Source organism: Adiantum capillus-veneris, chromosome 7 (genome assembly GCF_014529385.1).
Source record: "Adiantum capillus-veneris isolate H3 chromosome 7, ASM1452938v2, whole genome shotgun sequence".
NCBI classification, from domain to species: Eukaryota; Viridiplantae; Streptophyta; class Polypodiopsida; order Polypodiales; family Pteridaceae; genus Adiantum; species Adiantum capillus-veneris.
The window spans coordinates 11,366,242-11,393,898 of record NC_140937.1 but is presented as its reverse complement, the minus strand read 5'-3'; the positions used below and the strand labels follow the sequence as shown (position 1 = coordinate 11,393,898).

At 45.1% G+C, this 27,657-nt stretch overlaps 1 protein-coding gene across 4 annotated transcripts; it reads left to right on the top strand.

The window, feature by feature from the left end:
- Positions 1-221: 221 nt before the first annotated feature.
- LOC147453435 (protein TIFY 4B-like) lies at positions 222-27,123 on the top strand. 4 transcript variants are annotated; one of them, XM_086515616.1, is made up of 7 exons: positions 222-869; positions 1,030-1,265; positions 1,544-1,797; positions 1,954-2,038; positions 2,107-2,338; positions 25,463-25,520; positions 25,598-27,123. In XM_086515616.1, the coding sequence occupies exons 1-7, from the start codon at positions 503-505 to the stop codon at positions 25,806-25,808; spliced, it is 1,443 nt and encodes a 480-aa protein (XP_086371742.1). In that variant the 5' UTR covers positions 222-502; the 3' UTR covers positions 25,809-27,123. The 4 variants fall into 4 exon arrangements, with proteins under 4 accessions (XP_086371742.1, XP_086371741.1, XP_086371744.1 ...); XM_086515615.1 differs by having other exon boundaries at positions 25,444-25,516; XM_086515618.1 differs by having other exon boundaries at positions 25,463-25,516; positions 25,598-25,778.
- Positions 27,124-27,657: the final 534 nt, after the last annotated feature.

The window sequence follows — 27,657 nt, the reverse complement described above, 5'->3', positions numbered from 1 at the left end:
TCTCTGCAAGTCGCGCAGACGAGGAGAGGGGTAAAGCTACGCCGGGCTTCATATCTAGCTCCCGAGGGGTATTACGGAGCCTTGGCGGAGTTGCAAGCTCATCAGAAGAGAGCTCCATACGCATAACTTCAAAGTTGCGGACCGTATGCTTGGAGTCCTTTGACAAGAGCCACCATATTTTGGCCTTCAAGCTTCTACTCCATTTACAAGCTCTGCATTTCATCCATACAGGAATCTCCTGCTGGCCTCTTTCACTAGAGCGCTTCTGCCAGCTCAAGGGTTGCTGGTAGAATTCGATAGTGGAACTCTTTCGAGTGCAGAAAATGATACTTCTATCGCTCTTCTCTGCCAGCAGTGCACTCGTTAGCTATCGTGTTTCTGAGTGACAGCATCAAGCTCTATGAGGAGCATAATAAGACTCCCTGAGGAAAAGCGTGCCCTTCTCAGCATGCCCTGTTTCACCATAGCTTCGTGAAGAAATCCATGCCTGTGTAAAGGAGACATGGATTTCTCTGTGGAGCCACCCTTTGGGCCGGTTGGTAGTCTGGCGTTGCAACAGTTTGCTACTGTTGGAAGTCTCCCATCATCGGTATCACCATCATCATCTATGGCTTTGTTACACAATGCAACAGCATCTCAAGAGCATACGCCCCACGCGGAGCTCTACAGTGAAAGGTATTGTAACAAAGCTAATTCTGTGAGAGCAGGAGAAGACGAATCTGCCACCCCTTCAACCTCACCATCACGCTCTCCCTCACCCTCCCCCTCTTTCCACAAAACTCTACTGGACAAGCCTCTGGAACAGCTGACAGAAGAAGACATAATGCATCTAACACGAGAAGACTGTCGTCGATATCTGAAGCAAAAAGGTGCGGGTCTCTGTTCTTCAAAAATTGGAGGTACTGCTTCCCATGCAGTATGTTTGTTTAGGGTTGCAGCAATTGCTGCCTGTCTGTTTTCTTTGCCCTAATGACATTAAGAGTGTTTTAAGAGGAGTTGGCAGTCTTTTGAGGTGTGCTTCATTGACAGGAATGAGGAGACCGTCTTGGAACAAGTCACAGGCAATTCAGCAAGTTCTCTCCTTGAAAGGTCTCTTTGATAGCACAGATGATGAAGAGAAGATTTGTCGGCCATTGACTCGCCCTATGAAGCTTATAACGGCTCCTTCCTTCATTGGGGAAGATACTGAAAAATTTAGAGGGGCTGATAAGGCAAGTCAAATAGCGACGGCTGCTGTATTCCAGCAGTCATCTTCGCCGTTATATGTAAGCTTATGTTTATTCTTGCTTATGCAACTTCTCAAAATTCTTTAATCATGAGCGGGCTCATCACAGTATGTGGAATATAAGAGAATTTTTGAGTTTCTGTCGCTGGAGTTTTCTGTTAATTGCGCATATGCACTAGCTGATTAGCAAAATGTAGATTGGCGCCTTTGGAAGAGCTTGGTGAATGGGAGAATGCCTGCAATCATCTTTTCATTTCGATGCTGATTGTTGCTCGGAGAGAGTTCTCAGACATAGCTACTCTCTGTTCATCCCTTCAGGTTGGCAAGGAGGTTTGCGCCAATGTTAGCAAGGCATCTCAAAGACAGGAGAGGAAGGACCCTCATGCAACACGTCAATCTGGTGACTGTCAGCGGAAGCATCCTCTAGCAAAGGTTTCAACAGTGAGAGACACTCTCTTAGAGAGTTCACCTGGATACATGTGCACAAACCAAACTACTGCAACATCTTTGGAATTGAAAGAATGTTATCCTTCTCCACGGAAAATCTGCTCTCAATGCACCCAAGGATCTGGGTATGTAAAACAGAAAAAGGAGTTTTTAATGTCGAGCATTCCGCTCATTTGCTTGGAGCCTTAGAATTAGAATTGGTGCATTGGAGTATGTGGGAATGAGGGGAGAGAGGTTTGCCTGTGATTCACATCTAATTTATGAAAATGATTTTGCTGCAGTTTACCTGGGATGGAGCATTCTGCTCAGCTCACCATATTCTATTCAGGAATGGTGAATGTATATGACAATGTTTCAGAGGATCAGGTGGGATACTGGTGTGATTCATCATTTGGTTGTCCTCTACTTCTGACATCAATTATCTACTTGTGCAGGCTAGGGCTGTTATGTTGCTAGCTGAACGCAGCAACAAGTTGAGGCCTTTGCCGTGTTCACATCTGCAAAATTCCACCAATGTTGCGGTGACTACACAATGTATCGACTCAAGTAGCCGGCCCATGCCTCAGTACGTGCTTAGTACTGTGGCAACTACTGAAGTTTGTTCTACTACAGGGTGTTCCTCCATGGCTGTGCGTGCATCACAAAGTCTCCAAGCTACACAATTAGGTATGCATGAAATGAAATCTTTCCAAGCACTGTGTGTGTGAGCCTGCCTTAGTCCCCTTTTGTTTTACATAAGAAATTACAAGGCCTGAAGGCATCACATAAGCCCAGATGCATATCTGGAAAAACCGGAACTAGTGGAATATAAAAATAACAACAAATTAGAGGGGAAAACCAGCCGTGATACCGAGATTCAAAAGATGGGTGATACATTAAAGACCGGCGACAAGGAGTGAAGGACAACTGTAGAAGAGGGCTGAAGAAGAAACATGCCACCCGGACTTGCGATGAGGAGGTTGGAAACTCCACCAAAGAGTCTTCAACATTAGACTCGATCTCGAAGTCCAAAAGGTGCACGCCAAAAGAAGGGGCATCACACCGCACATCCACTCTACATCAAAATTCTGGGAGAGAGACAGCCTCAAGGTAGCACTCAACAAGGCTATGATGCTCTTCAACTTGCGAAAAATCCAGCATGAAGGGATGAAAATAGGGAAATGAAGCTAAGCAACCATCCACTTGATGCACTTGCGGGGGGGGGGGAGAGAGAGAGATGAAATGTTATATTAACGTCTTCAAAAGGCCAAAATGACCTATGGACCAAAAAGTTACAGTGCGGTGGATTTGATACAATGTCTGAGTACCATTGGATAGTTCTTGAATTTAACCAAGAACCGCCTTTGGACTTTACCTTTATTCTTTGTGTCCTTATGTGCAAAAATCTGTTCAGGAACAAGGATCTCCTCGTTTTCTTCCACTTCGGGTTGCTCATTGGGCTCCCCATCATCAGGCACATCACCTTTAAAAGGTTTCAAGAGATTCACATGAAATGCATTGTGAATCCTCCAAGTGTCAGGCAGTTTCAGTCTGAAGGAGACATCATTGATCTTTTCAGAGATCTGGAAAGGTTCTTTGTATCTCATACTAAGCTTTGGAAAAAGCCTCTCCTTTCCCTTTTTATTTCTCAGGCGTGCCTTCTCAAAATGTAAGATCACCCAATCATCCTCCTTCAATTTCAAATCGCAACGATGGCGATCCGCTGCCTTCTTCTGTCGTTTTTGAGATTTCTGCAAAGCCTCGCGGACTTTGGCAAAAGCTGTGTCTAAGTTGCACGTATACTCATCCGCTTCAAAAATCTTATCTTTCGTGCTTAGGAAGAGTGGAACCTTCGTAGCACCTTCAACAATCTCAAATGGGTCTTTCTTGTCGAAGAGTGTATCGTGTTATTGTAGGCAAATTCCACCAAAGGCAGATACTTTTTCCATTGAGTCTTCTGATCCAAGATATAAGACTTTAATAAATTTAAAACCATTGAATTAGCAATCTCGGATTGCCCGTCAGTCTGCGGGTGGAACGATGACGAGAACTGCAACCGCGTGCCAATGTTCTCCCAAATTGCCTTCCAATACAAACTCGTAAATTTGGGGTCCCTGTCGGAGACAATCGTCTCAGGCATGCCATGTAATTTGAAAATCTGGGCCACAAACAGTCTCGCTAAGTGATCCGGCTTGACTGTTTTCTTCATCGGAATGAAATGAGCCTGTTTGCTAAATCTGTCAATAACAGTCCAGATACCATCGTGACCACTTTGTGTTCTCAGGAGATAAAAAATGAAATCAATTGCAATTTCCCAGTGCCGGTGGGTATGGGCAAAGGCTTTAACAATCCTTGTGCTTTATGCCTGTCAAACTTGACCTTCTGGCATACCAAGCAACTGCGTACAAACTCTTCCACATCCTTCTTGAGTCTCGACCAAAAGAAGTATCTCTTTCCCTTTTCATAGTGGTAGCAATGCCGTGGTGACCCGTAAAAGGTGGACAGTGGCATTCGGTCATAACCTTTTTCCTCAACGGTTGTGTAACGCACAACATGGTTTCTCTCGTCAAGTAGCAATTCCGAATAGAATATCCTGCTACTGTCTCCCCGTGTGAAAACGTCTGCAAAATCTGTATCTGTGGCATACTGGTCGACCATGTCTTGGAAGCTCCTACGATGTACCGCCGAAATAGCCAGAACCAACGGCTTCCGAGACAAAGCATGTGCCACCACATTCTTTTGTCCCTGAACATGGACAATCTGGAAGTGAATCTGTGACAATATGTTCGCCCACCGCATCTGCTTTTCTGATAGCTGCTTCTGTGACAAGTAGCGTAAACTTTGATGGTTTGTAAAGATAGTAAAATCCGCTCCGAGTAGGTAGTGCCGCCACTGAGCAAGAGCATGGATAATCGTCAAAAGCTTTCTCATAAATCTGTGCTGTCATTTCCTGCCTTGAGAACAATCGGCTCTCGTAAGCAATGACATGGCCTTCTTGCATTAAGACTGCACCTAGACTACGACCACAACCATCACAATGTACTTCAAAGATTTCTTCAAGTTTGGCGGAGTCAAAACTGGTCCCGTAGTCAATTTCTCTTTCAAAGTCTGAAAGGCAGTCACCTCTGTGGGTCCCCACGAGAAAGGGACTCCTTTCTGTGTCAAAACATGCAAAGGGGAAGCAACCTCTGCAAACTTTTCAATGAACCGCCTGTAGTACGAACACAATCCCAAGAAGCTTCTAACTTCATGGACATTCTTCAAATCGGGCCAATCACGGATAGTCTCTATCTTGGCCGGATCCATTTGCACTCCCGTTGTTGAGACAATGTGTCCCAAAAAGTGTATCTTTGGTAGGAAAAATTCACTTTTCTTTGCATTAATCACTAACTTGTGATTTCGTAATGCCTGAAAGACTTGAAGCAGATGATCTTTATGTTCTGCCTCATTCTTGGAGAAAACAATGATATCGTCAAAGAAAGTGCCAACAAATAGCCTGTACTCTCGAAAAATCTTGTCCATCATCTGGTTAAATGTTGCAGGAGCATTGGTTAAGCCAAAAGGCATCACCAAAAACTCAAATAACTTAAAAGTAGTCCAAAAGGCTGTCTTGTAGACGTCTCTCGGCGCGATTCGGATCTGATGATATCCACTCTTCAGATCAATCGTGCTAAAGCACGAGGATCCCTGAAATCTGTCGAGTATATCATCGATCCTAGGAATCGGAAATCTGTTCTTGATGGTGATTTTGTTGAGAGCTCTATAATCGATGCACATTCTCCAAGATCCGTCTTTCTTCAAAACCAACAACACTGGAGAGCAATACGGTGAAGTACTAGGTTGGACAAGACCCTTTTCCAAGAGGTCTTTCACTTGGTTCATAATCTCTTCGTTCTGTGCTCGGCTCACAAGGTAAGGTGGCCGATTCGGTGGTGTGCTTCCAGGAATCAGATCAATAGTATGATCTTCAGGACGAGCAGGTGGTAACTCGCCTGGCAGGCTCTCTGAGAAGCAATCGGCATGAGACTTGAGAAAATCTCGGCGTTCTTTATCAAGTTTAGACATATTTGTCCTATCCTCATGACTCAACTCTTTCATAAAGATAGAGTAAACGAACAGACTGGATTTCATTAATTTAGAAATGGCCGAAGCCGATACAATAGGGACAGACTCGCCCATCAGTTTAATGTCAAGTAAAATGGTTCTACCCTTCTCTCTAGTCAATGTCGCTTTCCTCGCCCGATAGTCAACTACGGCGTTGTTCGTGGTACCAAGGAATTCCCAAGAGAACATCACAACCTTCCAAAGGCATTATGTAAAAGTTCTCATGTCCCAATTACCCCTGACAATGCAACCGAAGTTTGCCAATGACAGGTGTAATGGCTACGTCCGTGTCGGGTGCCGTTAGAATAGCGTCCGCCAGTGGTTCCATCCGATCGGGAGTGATCTCGAGCCGCATCGCCAATTCCGGTGAAATGAAGTTTGCCTTGGTTCCTCCATCAAAGAAGATCATGGCCTCTTGGTCTTTCACTTTGCCCCAAGCTCGACAAAGTTCTGTTCTCTCGTCCAACGTGTTGGGATCGGTACCCACACAATCTAGAACCAGTCCTGTTTTCATCTTGCCTTTTCTTCCACGTTCCTCATCTGCTCTCGAACTCTCAGGCCTTTCGTCGTCCTTGTCATTCTGTTCTTTTTGTGCCTTTTTAAGGCACTTCACAGAGATATGTCCAGTTTCCTTGCATCCAAAGCACTTCCCTTCCCTGATGAAGCCAGCCCGCTCCTGAGGAGTAAGCTTGGGTCGTGCATCCTTCTTTTTTGGGTTGCTCTTTCTCTTTCTACTTTCATTTGCTGAAGTCTGTTCGGCTCTTTGTGTCATGACCTCATCGGTGGGGTAGGTCAGACTGCTAGAGTGAATGGCAAAACCCCGTTTCGCATGACTCATCAACTCCTGAATAGAAGTTGACTTCTGTTCCAAGCAGTGATCTCGGATCTCTTTAGGTAGACCCAAGGTAAACCGCTCAATCTGTTCTCTGAACGAGATCTTCTTGAATGAAGAGGCGGGTAGAAAAGAGCTCCCGAATCTCTCGCAATAAGCGTCCATTGTATCTTTCTTGGTGTCACAAAGCGATGACGTGGCGGATAGCAGAAACCCTAATTTCTGCCAGAAACCCTAAAGTTCCTGCAAACCCTAATTTTTTCCAAAAACCCTAAATTCTGAAAATCGCGGAGGCGGATTATTAATTTTTTTTTTTTTGGGGAAAATAATGAGCGACGCGAATTTTGCTTTTGCTTTTAAAAAAAAAAAAAAAAGAGAAAAGACTCTCTAAGAGAGAGAGAGAACCGATGCTTTTGATTTTAAAAGCTTTCGGGGCTTTGCTTTTAGACATCCCTTGTAACCTTTAAATTAGTGGTGAGGGCCTCACTTCTCAGAGCATCTGGACGCAGAGTCTGAGAGTGAAACCCTACCGCTCTCTTGTACTTTGATGATTGATTAATATAAAAAGAAATACCGAAAGGGGCGCCAGTCTTTGGGGCCAATATCTCTAGGCACGGAACTCCGCCGGGCCAGTGCAAATCTATTGTGATCTGTGAATTGTTTTGAAGCGGTTATTTGGTGCTGTCGCGGTTGATTCTTGACTTGGAGTGTCCAAGTTTGTTACAGTGGTATCAAAGCACGGCCGATTTCTCTTTTACGGGAAATCCGATCCCCGATTTTTTTTTTCCGCGGCACCTATGGCTTCAGGCAATGATCAGTCGACTCCCTTTGCATCTGGAGATGCGGGCTGGGATCACAACGAAGATTCAGACAGAGAGTATGGCCCGCCTCGGCCTACTCAGGCGGAGCAAAGAGAGATGGAGCGTCGTCAATTGATTGGTGATGCAACAAAGATTATGCTCAATTTTGCCAAGGACCCGAAGATGGCAAAATATATGAACCAGACCTCTTTGAAAGAGGTACAGATGGAGTGGCAGAGAACCACAACACCACTCCCGAAACCCGCTCTCAAGAAACCTTCTGCCTCCAAGAAATATACGGAGAAGGAACTGGAGAACGTGGTTGATGCACGGATTGCTCAGCTTTTCGACGTGCAAAAGAAAGGCAAAAAGCACGGCAAAAAGCAGAACAAAGGTACTGACTTCTCGGGATATTTGGGTCGTCAGTCGACATTCGACAAAGCAAAGAAACGGAAGAAGCGTGTTCGATTTGAAGGAGTACCCAGTTCTTCTTCTTCTTCTTCTGACAATTCTTCTAGCTCCTCGGATTAGAGCGAAGAAGAAAGAAAAAAGGTAAAAAGCGAAGCAAGAAGCAACGCTTTGGAAAGGGCAAGAGAAAGGCAAAGAAGGCTAAATCTCGCCTAGAGACTCACAGTTCTACTGAGGACTCGTCTACAGATAGCTCAGATTCCGATGACGGAAAGTTTTATGCGAATAAGAAGAATTTTTACAAAGCCAACCAGTATGACTTTCTCGAAGATAAAAGCAAGAAAGTCGGAGAGTTTAAGGAAGGTGGCCACTCGATCAAGTTTGATATTTTTCAGGATACTCAGATGCTTCGAAGGTTTTGTCTTTTATACAGCAGTTTGACATCGCTTTCGCGGGAGGACGCTATTCAGAGCACTCCAAGATTCGGAGAGCTGCCTCTTACTTTAAGGGGAATGCTCGTACTTGGTGGTCCACGCTTCTATTAAGCAAGACTGTGCCAGTTACATGGCTGAAATTCAAGAGGCTTTTTATTTCTTCTTGGTTGACTCAAGAGTTTGAGCGAGATATACGAGCTGTTTGGAACCATCTCCGGATGACCAAGAGCGATACAGTGAATTCTTATTGTGAAAGATTCTGGAGCTCTTTTCTACCCGCCTCTTCATTCAAGAAGATCTCGTTCAGAGAACAGATTGAGCGGTTTACCTTGGGTCTACCTACAGAGATCCGAGATCACTGCTTGGAACAGAAGTCGGCTTCTATTCAGGAGTTGATGAGTCATGCGAAGCGGGGCTTTGCCATTCACTCTGGCAGTCTGACCTACCCCATAGATGAGGCCATGACACAACGAGCCGAACAGACTTCTGGGAATGAAAGTAGAATGAAAAAGAGCAACCCAGAGAAAAAAAAAGGATGCACGACCCAAGCTTACTCCTGAGGAGAGAGCTCGCTTCATCAGAGAGGGGAAGTGCTTTGGATGCGGGAAACATGGACATATTTCCGCAAAGTGCCCTGATAAGGCATAGGAAGAACAGAATGATAAAGACGACGACAGGTCTGAGAGTTCGAGAGCAGCTGAGGAATGTGGCAGAAAAGGCAGATAGAAAAGCAGAACTGGTACCACATGGCGTGGGACTTGCACCGAATCAAATGAATGAAAGTACAAACTTTGCCGTTTTTTTTTTGGGCAAAGTGAAGGATCAGGAAGCTCTTTTGAAGGAGCCAAGGCCAACTTCTTTTCACTTGGAATTGGCGGCTCGATTTGGAACTACGCCCGACAGACTGACGCCACAGGCGGAGGTAGTTCGACTGGCACTCGGATGGGATGTTGCCATTACACCGAGCATTGGCAAACTTCGTTTGCAATGACAGGGGTGTTCAGGGCACGTGAGTGACGTTCTACTCGGGATCCCTTGGTACCACAAGAACTACGCCGTGGTTGACTACCGGGCCGAGAAAGCGACTTTGATAAATGAAGGGCTTAGAGATTGTACTTGATGAACTTCAGTTTTCTTACTCATTCTTTTGGGAGAACTGAACGATGGATAAAGGTTGAATATGTTTTGACCTGAAGAAAAGAACGCCAAGATTTTTTTCTCCACGCTCATGCCGATTGCTTTTGAGAGGGCCTGAAGATCATGCCATTGATCTGATATCTGGAAGCACGCCACCGACTCGGCCACCTTATCGTGTGAGCCGAGTACAGAATGAAAAGATTATGAACTCAGTGAAAGACCTCTTGGAAAAGGGTCTTGTCTAGCCTAGTACTTCACCGTATTGCTCTCCAGTGTTGTTGGTTTTGAAGAAAGACAGATCTTGGAGAATGTGCATCGATTATAGCACTCTCAACGAAATCACCATCAAGAACAGATTTCCGATTCCTAGGATCGATGATATACTCGACAGGTTACAGGGATCCTCGTGCTTTAGCAGGATTGACTTGAAGAGTGGATATCATCAGATCAGGATAGCGCCAGGAGATGTCTACAAGATAGCTTTTCGGACGACTTTTGGTTATTTGAGTTTTTGGTGATGCCTTTTGGCTTAACCAATGCTCCTGCGACATTTAACCGGATGATGGACAGGATTTTTCGAGAGTACAGGCTATTTGTTGGCACTTTCTTTGACGACATCATTGTTTTCTCGAAGAATGAGGCAGAACACAGAGATCATCTGCTTCAAGTCTTTCAGGCATTACGAGATCACACGCTAGTGATTAATGCAAAGAAAAGTGAATTTTTTCCTACCATGGATACACTTTTTGGGACACATTGTGTCAGCAGCACAACAGGAGTGCAAATGGACCCGGCCAAGATAGAGACTATCCGTGATTGGCCCGATTTGAGGAATGTCCATGAAGTTAGAAGCTTCTTGGGACTGTGTTCGTACTACAGGCGGTTCATACGAAAGTTTGCAGAGGTTGCTTCCCCTTTGCATGCCTTGACACAGAAAGGAGTACCTTTTTCGTGGGGACCCACAGAGGTGACTGCCTTTCGGACATTGAAAGAGAAATTCACTACAGAACCAGATTTGACTTTGTCGAACTTGCAGAAGTCATTTGAAGTATTTTGTGATGCTTGTGGTCGTAGTTTGGGTACGGTCTTGATGCAAGAAGGCCATGTCATAGCTTACGAGAGCCGTTTGTTCTCTAGGCCGGAGATGACAGCACAGATCTATGGGAAAGAGCTTTTGGCGGTTATCCACGCTCTTACTCAGTGGCGGCATTACCTACTCGGAGCGGATTTTACTGTCTTTATAGACCATCAGAGTTTGCGCTACTTCTTGTCACAGAAGCAGCTTTCGGAAAAGCAGATGCGGTGGGTGAACATCTTGTCACAGTTCCACTTCCAGATTGTCCATGTGCAGGGACAGAAGAATGTGGTGGCAGATGCTTTGTCTCGAAAACCGTTGGTTCTGGCTATTTCCGCGATACATCATAGGAGCTTCGAGGATATGGTCGATTAGTATGCCGCAGATACAGATTTTGCAGATATTTTCACACGGATACGAGATGGGGAGACAGTAGCGGGATACTCCCTTCGGGAAGGCTACTTGATGAAAAAGACTATGTTGTGCGTTACACAGCCGTTGAGGGAAAAGGTTATGACTGATAGCCACTGTCCACCTTTTACGGGTCACCGCGGCATTGCTACCACCATGAAAGGGGTAGAGAGAGATTTCTTTTGGCAGAGACTGAAGAAGGATGTGGAAGAGTTTGTGCGCAGTTGCTTGGTATGCCGGAAGGTCAAGTTTGACAGGCATAAGGCACAGGGATTGTTACAGCCTTTACCCATACCCACCCGCCCCTGGAAAAATATTGAAATGGATTTCATTTTTTTTGATCTCTCGAGAATACAGAATGATCACGATGATTTTCCGATTACATGGCACGCCTGAGACGATTGTCTCCGACAGAGACCCCAGATTTATTAGTTTGTTTTGGAAGGCAATTTGGGAGAACATTGGCACGCGGTTGCAGTTCTCGTCATCGTTCCACTTGCAGACTGACGGGCAATCTGAGATTGCCAATTCGGTGATTCTAGATTTATTGAAGTCTTATATCTCAGATCAGAAGACTCAATGGGAAAGATATTTACCTTTGGTGGAATTTGCCTACAATAACACGATACACTCTTCGACGGGGAAGACGCCATGAGAGATTGTTGAAACTGCTGCGAAGGTTCCATCCTTCCTGAGCACGAAAGATTAGAAATTTGAAGCGGATGAATATTCGCGAGATTTGGATACGGCTTTTGCCAAGGTTCGCGAGACTTTACAGAAGTCTCAAGAACGACAGAAAAAGGTAGCGGATCGCCATCGTCGCGACTGGAAACTGAAGGAGGATGATTGGGTGCTCTTACTTTTGAGAAGGCACGCCTAAGAAAGAAAAAGGGAAAGGAGAGGCTTTTTCCAAAGCTTAGTATGTGATACTACGGACCTTTCCAGATTATTGAAAAGATAAATGAAGTCTCCTTCCGACTGAAACTGCCAGATACTTGGAGGATTCACAATGCATTTCATGTGAATCTCTTGAAACCTTTTAAAGGTGATGTGCCTGATGATGGGGAGCCTGATGAGCAACCCGAAGTGGAAGAAAACGAGGAGATCCTTGTTCCTGAACAGATTTTGGCACACAATGATACGAAGAAAGGTAAAGTCCGAAGGCGGTTCTTGGTTAAATTCAAGAACTTTCCTGCATTTGATGCGAAGTGGATGGAGGAGGAGGACCTAGCAGAAACTCCTCGGATTGTGAAACTTTACCTCGATGTTTTGGTTTAGCATAGTCTACTCCAAACGGAACCCAGAAACTCAGCTTGGCCGAAGATCTGGTGCAGTGGGATGCACAAGAGGGGAGTTACTCCGCTCCTTTGTCAACAGATGCCTCGATTTTGATACTAAAGTCACTGATGTCTCTTTGAGCTTCAGGGATACTGAGAGCTGATAGTATTCTGCTGGATGACTTTATGAAATGGAATTCTTGATTATGATACTGATTTGTTCTTGACTTCTTGTGAGTGCAGGAACTGATAGCCGAAATGACTGCAGCATTTTGGTCTGATTGATCTCGAATAGACATGGTTGCAATAGGGGTTAGTCAATCGGACATCGATGAGGTCCCGATTGGACCTAGATGTGATTGCTAGCTACATTGCCGATAAATCATGGTCTAAGATCCGAATGAATGTCGAATGTCATGTGATGTCCTGTGATGTCTGGTGATGTCCTGTGATGTCGTGTGATGTGACTGTCGATTTTGTACATGTGCTAGATGTGCGTTCCTAGTACGTAGGTACTAACAGTCAGTGTCTGCTAAGACGGTTTATGGCTTTTGTCGGTTTTGCAGGCGTAATCGCGGTCGATTACAATGCTTTCAAGAGGGGGGTATGTCACAAAGTGATGACGTGGCGGACAACAGAAACCCTAATTTTTGCCAGAAACCCTAAAATTCCTGCAAACCCTAATTTTTGCCAAAAACCCTAAATTCCGAAAATCGCGGAGGCGGATTATTAAAATAAATAAATAAATTTATATATATATTTTTTTGCAAAATGATGAGCAACGCGAATTTTGCTTTTGCTTTTAAAAAAAAAAAAAAAGAGAAAAGACTCTCTAAGAGAGAGAGAGAATTGATGCTTTTGATTTTAAAAGCTTTTGGGGCTCTGCTTTTGGGCATCCCTTGTAACCTTTAAATTAGTGGTGAGGGCCTCACTTCTCAGAGCATCTGGACGCAGAGTCTGAGAGTGAAACCCTACCGCTCTCTTGTACTTTGATGATTGATTAATATAGAAGAAATATCGAAAGGGGCGCCAGTCTTTGGGGCCAATATCTCTAGGCACGGAACTCCGCCGGGCCAGTGCAAATCTATTGTGATCTGTGAATTGTTTTGAAGCGGTTATTTGGTGCTGTCGCGGTTGATTCTTGACTTGGAGTGTCCAAGTTTGTTACACTTGGTCATCCAAAGATAGTTCCAAGCAGCTCGTATATCGCGTTCGTACTCTCGAGTCAGCCAAGAAGAAATAAAAAAGTGTCTTAAATTTGAGCCATTTAACTGGCGCAGTCTTGTTTAAAAGAAGCGTGGACCACCAAGTTCGAGCATTCCCCTTAAAGTACGAGGCAGCATTCCGAATCTTAGAGTAAGTAGCGTCCTCTCGTGAAAGTGATGTCAAACTGTTGTACAAAAGACAAAGCCTTCGAAGCATTTCTATATCCTGAAAACGTGTTAAATTTAATTGACTATCCACCTTCTTTAAACTCTGGGACCTTCTTGCTTTTATCTTCCAAAAAGTCATATTGGTTGGCTTTATAGAAATTCTTCTTCTTTGCATAAAAGTTGCTGCCGTCAGAGTCTGAATTGTCTGTAGACGAGTCCTCGGTAGAACTGTCTCTCACTGGGCGAGATTTAGACTTCTTTGCCTTTTTCTTGCCCTTTCCGAAGCGTTGTTTCTTGCTTCGCTTTTTGCCTTTGAGGTCTTTTTCGCTCGAGTCAGATGAGCTAGAAAAACTTTCAGAAGAAGAAGAAGAATAAGAACTGGATACTTCTTCAAATCGAACACGCTTCTTCTGTTTCTTTTCCTTTTCACATGTCGATCGACGACCCAAATAGCCCGGGAAGTTAGTGCTTTTCTTCTACTTTTTGCCGTGCTTTTTAGCTTTGTTTTGTGCGTCAAAAAGCTGAGCAATCCGTGCATCAACCACCTCTTCTAATTCCTTCTTTGAATATTTCTTGTGAGCAGAAGGTTTCTTAAGAGCGGGTTTTGGGGGTGGTGTTGTGGTTTTCTGCCACTGTGCATGCACTTCCTGAAAAGAAGTCTCGCTCATATATTTTGCAAGTTTTGGGTCCTTCGCAAAATTGAGCATCATCTTTGTTGCATCACCAATCAATTGACGACGCTCCATCTCTCGACGCTTCGCTTGAGTAGGCCGAGGCGGGCCATACTCCTTGCCGGAATCCTCGTTGTGATCCCTTCCCGCATCTCCGGATGCAGAGGGAGTCGACTGATCCTTGCGTGAAGCCATAGGTGCCTCGGAAAAAAAATTAGGGATCGGATTTCCCGTAGGAGAGAAATCGGCCGTGCTTTGATACCATTGTAACAGACTTGGACCCTCCAAGTCAAGAATCTACCACGACAACACCAAATAACCACTTCAAAACAGTTCACAGTTCACAATTTATTCGACACTGGCCTGACGGAGTTTCGTGCCTAGCGATATTGGCCCCAAAGACTGGCGCCCCTTTTGGTATTTCTTTTTGTATTAATCTGAGTTCAAAGTACAAGAGTGCGGGCAGGCGCTCACACTCAGACTCTACGTCCAGATGCTCTGAGTTGTGAGTGGCCTACCCACTTATTTAAAGAGTACAAAGGATGCCAAATGCAGTCCTCCAAAAGCTGAAAATCAAAAGCTCAAAGCTTTGCAAAAATAAAGCAGTTTCTCTTTCTCTCTCTTGCTTAATCAATTAAAGCAAAGAGACTTTCTCTCCCTCTCTCTTGCCAAAAAGGTGTAGCAAAAAGCAATGCTCAAAAACTGTTCAAAAGCTGAATTGCTGTAGGTGCTTTTATTTCCGGAAAATCCACCGCGTTTTGCGGGCTGCCACGTCAGCATATATACGGAAACTGCTACATCAACAGGTTTGATTTTTTGCAACCAGTCAATTAGGGTTTTTGGCAGCCACATCATCACTTTGTGACAAGTAGCTTCGACGTGCTGTGATGAGGGGGAGAGACGCACGAGGCTAGCAAAAAGGCATGAGGCAGAGGAGTTGTCACGAGGCTGTGGCAACTACTAACCATAGTTGCTGATTTCTTCCCTTGATTTTTATTTGAGTTTTGGGACCCTCTTTTTGAAGTTGCAAATGGTTGGACTGTCACAAAATGGTGACGTGGTAGACTACTGATGTGGGAGGCAGAGTACGGACGTTGATATGGCACGTTGTACAGATCCTCGTAAATCGTGGTGACAAATTGATGTGGGACATTGTACAAAGTTTCCGCTTTTTGCGTTGACACGTTGACGTGGCCTGTTGTACAGAATTTCGAAATCTGCGTTGGTTGCTTTTGGCAGATTTTAGAGCTAGTTGTTTTTGGAACCCATTGCTTTTGAGTTTTCGCTTTTGTGGGCTCTGCTTTTAGCATCCCTATATAAGAGTAGAAGGGATCCAAAGGCCTCACTTCTTAGGGCATCTGGATGCAGAGTCTGAGAGTTGAGGACCCGCGAGATTTGTACTTTGCTCAAAGATTAATACAAAAAGAAATACCGAAAGGGGCGCCAGTCTTGGGGCCAATCTCTCTTGGCCCAGAACTATGTCGGGCCGAGTCGAATTAATTAAATTGTGAAGGTGTAGTGAATCTCTCTTGTGTCGCGACAAAATTTAGACTTGGGGCCCAAGTTTGTTATAGTGGTATCAGAGCACGGCCGATTTCTCTTCTACCAAGAAATGTGACCCTTCTTCTCACGGCACCTATGGATTCTGAAAAAATCAGACGACTCCATCCGCCACCTTTGAAGCGGGAGGTAGTACGGGAAATTCAAGCGGGTTAGTGGAGAATGAGTATGTGCCACCTCAGCCCTCGCAATATGAACTCATGGAGATGCAACGTCAACTGCAGTGTCACGTGCACATCTAACCTATGTGCATGTGAACAAGCTACTTCATGACAAGGGTTCAATTAGCTTAGAAAGTGTTTTGGCACCTTTGTGAGTCTGTTCGTAGATCGTGCATGTCCAGACACTTAAAGTAGATGCATATCCTCTAGTTGCACACAACATGATCATGAGCATTACCATCAAAATCCGTCAGGAGCATTTTACAGTGCACAGAACCTATTTTCCCTATTTTAGCCAATTTTCACTTATTATTAATAAGTGACTTTGTTGGGAAATTGGGTAGGGCAAATTTGCTAAGTTAATATAAAAGAAACCTGGCAGTCACTCAGTAGAGCAGAAGAAGCAAAGAGAGCACAGGCAACCTCTTGCAGCAGGCACTCTAGCACCTCTTCTCAGGCAAGAACCCTCAACAAGAGTTAACGTTTTCTGCAAGCTTCCTCAGCCTAGCATCGGGATCCCTACAGCCAGCGTTTGCTACATCAGCATATCAGCGTTTCTATATCAGCAGATCAGGGTTTTCTTCATCAGCAAGATCAGCGTTTTTCAGCCCTGCTACAACAGCGTTTTCAGCCCAGAAAGAGCAGCGATTTTCAGCTCTGAAGTTAATGTTTTCAGACAGCTGTCGTCCTCGTCGTCGCTACCCTCGTCGTCGCCATTGTCTCCGACCTAGATCCTCATTGCATCATGAACTTGCATCGGCACCTTGTATCAGATTTGTGCAATCAATAGCATAGACTTCTCTTGCCATCGAGAGAGGGGCCCGTGGAGGAGGGTTTGACAACTTTTCTGGTGTCGTATTCTTCTCTCTCTATCTCTTAGTCTTAGTACCTTCATGCACAATGTTTACCCACTTGTTTGTGATCAGTTGCACTCTCTCGCTAAAGGAACGGAAGGCTCTCCCTTTCGTAAGTAAAAGGAACCCTTGAGCACAGTTCGGAGCACTCGTCTTGAGCAAAGTTCAACATTCACATCCGAACACCTTACATTGGTATCAGAGCGTTGGTAGTGTTCTGTATTACTCAAGGAAAGAACCACAATATTTTTTTTTTGCTTGTTGCTGTCGCATGTAACCCAAGTCCACTTGGGCGTGTCGATTCGTGTTTTTGAAGAGTGACTGGAAACCCAAGAAAGAAGGGCTTGTCGATCTCCCCTTGTTTCTCTTTTCACTCATTGATAGCGGACCGTGCACTTAGCGGCCGGCCAATCTACGTGAGGCGGGGAAAAGCAACCTTGGTGTGAGCGCAAGGCTGCCAAGGGGTGCGCCCGTAGGGAAGAGTAGAGCTCGGGTTAGAGAAGAGCCTTCTCTAACTCAGATTGCAAGCTAAAGAAGAACCTCAAGAACCTCAAGAACTCAAGGACTCAAGAACCACACAAACCTAAGTTCCTCGTGAACTTAAGAACCCAAGATCTCAGTGTATGGTCATCACCCAAAGCGGAATGGATACTTTGCATAGAGGTCATGAGCATAGAAGTGGCGAAGAAGAATTTGTCACCAGGAGGTTTTTCTGACCCTCCCCCTTTCCCATCTACGCCAAGGATTGCATCAAATCCTATGGAGGCTTTGGTCAAGACAATGATGGTAATGATGCTACAACAAGAGGCGCAACGCGTCACCTTGGAGCGTGAGCGCGAAGAAAGAAAGGCAGAATTGGATCGTGAGCGCAAAGAAAGAAAGGCAGAATTGGAACGCAAGTGCGAAGAAAGGCGGTTAGCCTTGGAGCGTGAGCGTGAGCAAGCGCGTTTGGCGGTTGAAGACAGAAGGGTAGCCTTGGAGCATGAGCGTGAGCAAGCGCGCTTGGCGATCGAAGATAGACGAGCGGCCTTGGAGTTAGAGCGTGAGGCGCAGAGAGACCAACGCCTGCAAGAGTTGGTCCTACAGGTACTGATCTCGAAACCGAGCCGATCAAAGATATCGGTGGTTCATCAAGTGGTGCAAGCCGAGATTCGGACTCCAACAACCCGGTCATCGAGACGTTGACATTCAGTAAATATGACGGTAAGATGGATGCTAATGCTATTCATTCTTGGTTGCATCAATTTAATGCTTATTTTGCGACAACTAAGAAGACAAAAAATAGCAAATTTTTGACGGTAGCCATGTATCTTGCTAGTGATGCCATTAATCGGTATCAAGCATGGCAAGAGGAGCAATTGGACGCGCACCTAGAGGAAGCCGAGGTCGGCGTGTCCCTTTCTTTCAATTGGGCCGACTTCCAAGACAAGCTCAAGGTGCGGTTCTTGCCACCTCAGTACCTAGCGCGGTTAAAAGAAGATTGGCGCAATCTCAAGCAGAATGGTACTCCAGTCATGTCTTTTTCTAACCGTGTTTTGTAGCTTGACACCCAATTACGCAAATCGGATGCGAAGTGCAAAGAGGCTTTTATGTTTGGGTTGGACGATTATATCAGGTTTGATGTCGAAGTCCTCAACCTCGTAGATCTCAACAAGGCGGTATCGATTGCTCTCGCACGGGAGATGAAGCACAATGAGGGAAAGCCTAAGGAGAACAAGACTTCTCAAAGTACACCTCAGTACCCTCAGAACGGTAAGAACAGTAAGAATGGTAAGAACGGTAACTCTTCTAGATCCAGGTAGTATGCATGATGTGATTAGTGCCTCTCTTGTAGAGAGAGCCCGCCTAGAGGTTAGTTCGACATCTCCTCTCGAGGTGTCTGGCTTCGCTCCCGGTATGGACTCTCACATCACGCAAGAGTGCCGTGATGTGTTGTTTACAGTTCAACAAGCTGCCTTCCGTAGTAAATTTGTTGTGTTCTCTTTCAGGATGTGATATGCTATTGGGCATTAGATGGTTTCGTGAGGATAACTCTCATTGATTGGGAGGACAACACTCTCATATTAAATGCCAAAAAAGTGACTCTCCCATGATCATTCGTACTGAGGAGAGTCTGCAGTCTTTGCCTCTCATTTCTCATGTTCAAGCAAAGCGTGAATTACGACGAGAAGCACAAGCGGCATTCATCTATGCCGGTGGTATAACCTTTCTATCACCCAAGTGTGGTAGATTGATTATGCCATTTCCCTCTTGAATAACAGGGCTTGAGTTCAACTCTCCTTGTTGGATAGATCTTTAAGGTCTCTGACTCTCTTGGGATAGTCTCCTACGATGTTAAAATTCTCTTCTTCTCGTGTGTGTGTGTGTGTGCGCGCGCGTGTGTGCGCGCGCTAATAAAAAGAGAAAAATGGTATAACCTTTCTATCACCCAAGTCTGGTAGATTGGTTATGCCATTTCCCTCTTGAATAACAGGCTTGAGTTCAACTCTCCTTGTCGGATTGATCTTTAAGGTCTCTTGGGATAGTTTCCTACGACGTTAAAATTCTCTTCTTCTTCTTCTCTCCCTTTTGGCACATATGGTAATGCCCCACTAGTTGGGCTTTTTAGTTGGCTTTTTAGTTAACCATGTACAGTTCCGAGGGTTTTATGTGCGTTTGCCAAGGCAAGAGCCTTTTGAACAGGTACATGATTAGCTAATTGCTAATCCCCCACAGGTATGCTGTCACAAGACGAGCACCACGTGCCAATAGAAAAGAACAGACTGAATAGACTTTTAGCACTTCAATAACAACTGAAACTGAAAGAGAGAAGGCACACGCGACACGGAGTGGCGGAATTCCACCCGAGAGAGTATTGGCCCCAAACCTTGGCGCCCCTTTTGGTATTCCTTTATATTACTTGAACTTAGTACAATGTCGGTACTCGTGCTCTGCACCTTCTCACTGAAGCATGCCAAAGAATGAGCCCTGTGCACTTATTTAAAGGCCCTTTGCCTTGAAAAGCAGTTTACATGAAAAGCTTGAAACTCAAAAGCAACTGGCCCAAAAGTTGGCGTTGAAAATCAGCCAGCGTAAATTATGGAAATCCATATAGGCTGCCACGCCAGCACAGTTAGCGTGAAATGTGGAAATCCGTACAGGTTGCCACGTTAGCAAGTCATTGCAAAATTCGGGTGTCCGTACAGCTCGTTGCCATGTCATCAATTGAATACGCAAGTCCTTTTGTGTGTGTGTGTGTGTGTGTGTGTGTGGGTCCTGCTTTATTTATTCTCTTTAGGTCAGTTGGGCCCCATCGAACGGTGTCCCATAAGTTGATAGGAACTTCTTTAAAAATAGACCCAGGCGGTGAGGATATGTAAGTTGGTGAGAACTTCAACTTCTTCTGTTGCTTCTAGGGTTTAGGTCCCTCGGCCGGGATCTTCAAGTCGGCTCCGTTCTTCAGTGGCTTGACACGTCAACAATTTGTGACATATGCACAGTTCCATCGCGAAGAATTGCGAATACGGAGAATTTTCTCACGTGGAAACTCGTCCTTTTCAGAGGAGACACACGTAGACGTGTTTGGTCCGTCCAAAACGATCCAAATCAGAAAATAACAGCCTGCTGTGTTTTTCTGCAGGTTTAGGGTTTCGCACCTAAATTGTAGGACATCGCCAATGAGCCTCGAGAAAGCCTTGGGATGCTTAAACATGACTTTGGGCACTTGACAATGACAAAACAGGGAATTACAACATACTGAAATTGACATGCAGCTCATTGGAAAGCTTCCAAATTGCAAGGGAAAGTGTCCTTGCAATGTACTTTTGACCTACAAGGATTTTTGCGTTGTTATGATGGCAAAATTCGTTCAAAATGCTGCAATAACAGCATGGACAGGTTTGGACAGCTTGGTGAGAGACTAGAGTTAGGTGAAAGCGTTCCGATCGTTTATTTCCAATAAGATTAAGGAAATATTGAAAGGGGCGCTAGTCTATGGGGCCTACAGGGTGTCGCTGTCTGTTTGGAAGCACTCTAGTTGCCAAGCCGTGTGTTTTGTTTGAAGTGTAATTCCCAGTCATAGGTTTACCCGTGACGTTAAATGAGTGAGTCTACTATTAAGGCACTCGACGAGCGCGTGTCGGTAGAGGAAAGCACGATACATACACTTGAGGATCGTGTGACGGCCCAAGATGAGGAAATCGCACTACTCAAGAAAGAGCTTGCAGAGGTGCGATTGCAAAATGTCCTCGAAGAGGGAGAGCTTCAACCCTCAGTAATTGAGGAGCTTAACACGATTAGAGAACAAGTGCGGGCCATCAAAGAAGGTGAGGAGCAACAAAAAGAAATGACGACCTCGTGGGTAGATGTCATCACAAAGACCCAACAAAAAGCAGAAGAGGCTGAGAAATAGATCGAGATTGTCAAGAAAGGAGAGGGCAAGGAAATAACCCCCACCCCCACACCAACCATCATTAACCTGACACTAGAAGAGGAGCATAGGAGAGGTGTGCGGGCCTTACACATAAGGATATGCGGCCTCAGAGACCAAGATAATGTGGATGAAGAGGTGAAAGAACTCATGACTTTGGTGGGGGTTAACGAGCAGACGCATACGAGGGATTGGAGAGTGGGCAATAAGAAAAGTGGGAGCAATGGGGAAACCTCGAAGGAAAGGGCACTCATCCTCCGTTTCCCTTGCATGGAAGCGAAGGACTTCTTGAAGAAGAGACCGACTCTAAAGAAGACATACATCTTTCTTGAAGATGACCTCACCCTCTCACAAATTGCTCATATGCAAGAGGCAATGCCGGAAATTAGAGCAAGAAGGGAGAAATGAAAGATTGCTTTTTACAAGGATGGAAGGGTGGTGATATTGGAGCGACGCTCCACATGATGGTGCGAGACCTATGGGACCACACTAAAGATGGCAGCTTGGAATTGTAATGGGTCACTCCGTCTTGATGTAGGTGCCTTTGAGGATAGTTTCACTGGGAGAGATCATTTTCTATTCTGAGACGCATCAAAACCCTTGGGCAATCCATGCCACAGATGAGCGGATATAGATGGGAGACAGCCTACAGACAGGAGACCATATCGGAGCACCGAGGACGGGGCTCAGGGGGAGTGGCAGTTTTATTCAGGGAGGAGTTGCAGCCATTGATATATATAGCGCACAAGGATGAGCATGCTAGGTACATGTGGGTGAGGCTAAGGGCAGAGACAGGCAAATACCTCTACATTGCTATTTGTTATTTTCCTCCTAATACGTCAGTATATGCATCACCTAGAGGACAGTCCCCCTTTGCTATTTTGGATAATGACATATTGGAGTTTTCCAAGGATGGTGACATTATCATACTAGGGGACTTCAATGCTAGGACTGCCCATCACCAGACAATATTTTATGATACTTCCGAGGAGATGCTTAGGGAGCTGGACATTACAGAGATGGGCCTATCCAGACTATCACAAGATGAGGAGTACACTCAAGTATGAGAGATACTTGATAGATATGGAAACAACACATAGATTGGCTATTTTGAATGGCCTACACAAAATTTCAACAGCCGGAGGTTTTACATGCTTTCCACATCGACATGGTGCTAGTACAGTGGATTATGTTATGGCTCAACCAAGTCTCATTACATTCTTTCAGGTTTTCATGGTGGACAATTGACCAGTTGAAGTAGCAGTTGATCATGCTATCTTGTCTTTCACTCTTACGTTTCAGTTCTGCATAGCTCCATTAGGAGAGGTCCCCACGCACACTGGATACCTTCGTGAGGGAGATGGATTCTGTGTATATGGATGAGATATACAGGCAGCTATGCACTCGGGAGTCGAGACGGCCACTAGATGAGCCACTAGATGAACTCACTCAGATATTGACAGAGACGCTCCATGATGCAGCATCAGAGGCATACCCCCACAGCTAGCCTACATGGAGACGATCTGGAAGCATGCCCTAGAACAGTTGGTATGATGAGAAGTGTAGAGAGACGAGGATCAAATTAGAGAGGGAAGTGGTCATGGGTATTACCACTCATTGACAGTCACGGATTATCTTTCGCCGCCTAGTGCGACGGAAAAAAAGGGCTTATCTATCTCAGCTAGAGCGGGATCTATATCAGCTATTTATGAGTCAAGACTCAGGTGAAGCATGGAGGCTATTCCACGAGCATTCACCACCACTAGCGGTCACCTCCACAGAGACATGGGGGAATATGCCACATCTCTCTACATAGCATCATGGCAACCACGTTTGCCGGACCCACTAGAGACATGCTTTGAGACGTGTACTTTCTTTACTGTCGAGAGGGTAAGGAAAGCCAATGACAGGACGAAGACAAGGAGAGCACATGATCATGATGGTCTGGTAGCAGAGCACTTCATCCATGCCAGAGATATGCTTGCAAAGCTTCTTGTTATGATGTTTAATCGAGCCATGTATGAAGGCTTTCCTGAGACTTGGAGTATGTCTACGATTGTGCCTATTTTCAAGTTAGGATTCCTGGGAAGTATCGCACCATCATGGTTGGTCACACATTGGCTAGGTTGTATGCATCTGTTCTTGAGTAGGAGTTGGCAGAGTGAGAGGGCATACGAGCACCAGGGCAAGCATGATTCAGGAGAGGTTTCTCCACTTTCAACCAGATCTTGACACTCAGAGCTATTATTGAGGAGGGTAGACACCATGGCAAGAGGATCTATTGTAACTTTGTGGATTTCCGCAAAGCTTTTGACACAGTGCCGAGAGCTAGACTTATACGCAAACTACAAGACATGGGTGTGCCTATAGAGCTGATATGGGGTATTCTGGCTTTATACAGGACAGTGATGGGGCGGGTACGCACTACTGAGGGAATGTCTGACATGGTCCACTCCACTATTGGACTGAAGCAGGGATGCCCCCTATCTCCGACTCTTTTTGGGATGTATGTAGATGAGCTTTCAGACTATGTAGAATGTCAAGGAGACAGAGGGGCTCAACTAGCAAGGACATGGATTCCGTTGTTACTATATGTTGATGATATTGTGTTGATTTCTGACTTTCCAGAGGGGATGCGGCGCCATTAAGACGCTTTGCATACATTTGTTCGTGACAGTGGATTGTCTGTCAACCTTGGGAAAACCAAGGTTATGGTGTTCGACACCACACCACAGTGGGTCAGTCCGTCAGCTTACGTATGGCCAGGAGATTGTGGAGTACACAGATGCATGTACCTATCTTGGGGTAGTTTTTGGTGGACCGGTGTTTTCACATAGGAGAGCATCAGAGATTAGATTGATGAGAGCATATGCAGCCTTGGGAGGGTTGGAGAGGATGTGTTCGCAGGTTCAGTTTCAGGAACCGCGAACAAAGCTCTGGCTTTTTGTCACTATAGTGACTTCAGCTATGCTCTACGGAGTTCAAGTATGGGGACCCTCAATAGACCATCATGGGAGATCTGGCAACATAGATGGATGGAGATATATGGAGAGGCCTTTGGTCTCTATGATCGCTCGGATGATTGGGGCTAGGGCCTCAATGCTGCATGAGATTATCCGAGCCCCCCCCACACTCGTGGTTGAGGCATTGACTAGATCAATATCCTTTTTACACAGTTTATGGGATCTCCCCAGGGATAGATATGCTCGGCTTGCCCTCGAGTCATCTCGACAACTAGCGCTACAAGGCGATACAGCATGTTGGTATGGACAGATGACAGCATGGTTTCAGTCACATGGTTTTAGCATGGATAGATTGCCTCCGTTTCAATACTCCCTGGATGCACCCTCCCTGTCTCTCACACGGACAGAGATCACCAGACTCATACGCCAGGATCTGATTCAGCTAGATACTAGAAGCACATGGAGAGCTTGCTGAGGACATCAGGGAGAGAGTCTCAGAGATGAATCACATATTTCTTTACAGCAGCCTGGGGAGAGCCAGAGGAGCAGTCATCACAGCAGATCTCAGAATGTTGATTGACCGAGCCATTGAGCTAGGTAGATCCAGATGCCCACGACCTCGAGGGGTCTCCCATCATGGACGAAGGCTGCAGCAGAAGATACAGATCACTCTAGCTCGACATGCAAGACGCTCAACTAGAGTACTGACCATGGAGGATGTTGATGAGGTTCGATAGCGACCGATTACCGAAACAACACCCCCCCCCCCCCCCCCCCCCAAGCCCGCCTCCCCTCTATCTCGTTTCAAATTTGAATCAGCTTAGGATTCATTTCCATAGTGACAACCCCCCCCCCCCCCCCCCCCCCCCCCCCCCCCCAAGCCCGCCTCCCCTCTATCTCGTTTCAAATTCGAATCAGCTTAGGATTCATTTCCATAGTGTTTTAGTGTTAGTTCTTTGTACTTTCCGTACTCGACATGATATCAGATTCACCATTTGTAACTTTTTGGTCTCATAGTTCCTTTGGGCCTTTCGAAGACGTTAGTATAACATTTCATTTCATTTCTCTCTTTTCATATGCATATATTGATAACACAGAAAAACATTCATATATTAGAAACACATTAAGACATGCAGACAGGCGAATGGATAGATAACTACACAGGTAGATAGAACACTCTTGTACACCAAGACACAAGACAAAGATGCATGCATGAATACAAATCTGTGTCCTCTGCTGCCCTCCACACTTACTGCCATCCCAATACATACAACATGCATCCAGGTGCTTCAGCCTTCAGTTTTTTTGTTGCATTCTTAATCAGATGCGTATGATGATTGCAGAGCAGCAGTCTTCCAGAAAGGCGGGCCTTCAGCGATATTTAGAGAAGCGACGAGGCAGGTAGTTTAGAAAAGAACGAGTTTGTATCAGCTCAGATTGACAATTGCTACCTTTGATATCTCTTTCTGTCGATGCAGGTACAGTATGCGAAGTTCTTCTGCAACATCTATGAAGAGGATTGATGGTAATGTTCTTTCAAGTCAACTGATGTCAGATACATACAAGCTCAGCAGTTTCTTGGAAATGCTGGGCCCATCATTGGGGCTTCCTCATAATTCAGGTCAGGTGCTGCTACCAACTCAATCAAGTAGTGGGAGTGAGACATCATCTTCACCCTGCCTACAGTGATACTCAAGTTCGTAGGACATCATACCATATTCTGCATTCTCAATTGAATAGTGAAAAAGGTGGATCATAGCCAGGCATATAAGAGCTCAGGATCCTCTGTTCCTTTGTTCTTGGCATCAAAGAGTACGGTAGACAGATGATGCATCCTCTGTGAATGGATGATTTTGGCTGCCGAATATTTGCTGGAAGAGGTAGTGAGCACAATGCTTGTTGGCCTCGTATTGCTGTGGAGAAGGGATTTTGATGGGCATTCTTGTTCTTTGCTGATGGCAAGACAGAGTGGTGTAGAGATCTTTCACGAGGGGAACGTTTTTGGCTACTGAAAGCGATTTGGAAAGAGATAGCACATACAAACATCGCTTCTCGCCATCATATGGCATGGAGAAGGGAATGCGTATAAGGGAATGCAATCAGAATTCGTCGGAGGGATGGCGCGTCTTATAGGTTTCAGTACCTGCATGCATGAGGAACTTAATGTATCTTGGGAGAGCGGCAATGAGAAGTATCAAGGACAGTAGATTTTCCGTTGTCTTGACGGAGAGAAGGGCACCAGTTTTTACCAAGAAAGCCTAGCAGGACAGGGTGAAGTACCCTGTTCATGAATGGAATTGAACCGTCATTTTTCAATTCGCGCCATCTACTATTAAAGCTCAAGAAGGCATATTTGGGGGCCAAGAGCGTAGTTCTTTAGAGCATGGCATAAAGAAGCATGAGAAGTGGGTCAGTTAACGGGGTTACTGGTTAGTGTTATTCCCAGACAACTTTAACGGGGTCAAACAAGTCATTCCCAGACAGAAAGCAAGCACAAGTGGGTATTGTGAGTATCAGGTTGATTTCTTGTACATGCTTTGCCAAGACGTCCATGGTTAACAGAGGGAAAGGAGAGTGCCATTCATTGTGCCCTTCTGATGTAATATGATTTCTGTAATGGGCTTGGGTTTGAATAGATAAGTAGGGGTGGCATAGGCTTTTCTGCCAAGCCTTAAGGTCTATATGAAGCATATCAGAGAAGAAACATTACCTCTTTTCTCATGCTCATCGTGGAATCATCCAAAGTAACAAAGAACAGTGACGTGGTCTTTATAAGTGTTTGCACATCCCATCTTCATACTCTTCTGGATCCTGTCTTTATTTATGGGCATGAGGATCTTTAGGCATGGCATTCGTAGTCATGCGACTGTCAACTCCGCAGTGTCAACATTGTCAATTTCGGTATGATAAATTTCTTAATTGGTTTCATCCCCTTCTGTACAATCGAAGGGTTTTGGGTTTCCTTCAACATTTTATGAGGAATGTATCCCTCTTCTTGTTGTTATGAACTCTTAGATGTCCAACTCTGTTTGATTAGCAGTTTGCATTTGATGGCTCCATTCTGCGCCGCTTACTTGGAACAAATTGGGACAGAGCTGAAGATAACTGTTAATGTGAGATCACCCTCATTTATTCACCTCCAAGTCTAATTCTTGCTTTTGGTCTTCCTTGCCACCTTGGCCACTCAAGGAACACTCTTCAATACATGCAAGAACATTAATATGGTCTTCGATCGATCGATCGATCAAGTTATTCGGTACTTTTGTTGTAACAAACCTCCTTAAAGTTTCGGATGAGCTTGAGGCTGATCTGTATGTTTCTCTAATACAATCAGTCACAATTGTGAGTTTTGCCAAAATAAAAGATAAAAAACATGGACTTAGATCGTCCATTCTCTAGTAGTCCTATCTACTCTCTTTCTCTCAATGAAAGATAAGAGGGTCACATCTAATGAAGGCTCTTTACTTTGCAAGACCCACTCTTTTCCAGGATGAGTATTGGAACACCTCCAAAATAAGCTATTTTTCGTGCTATTTTA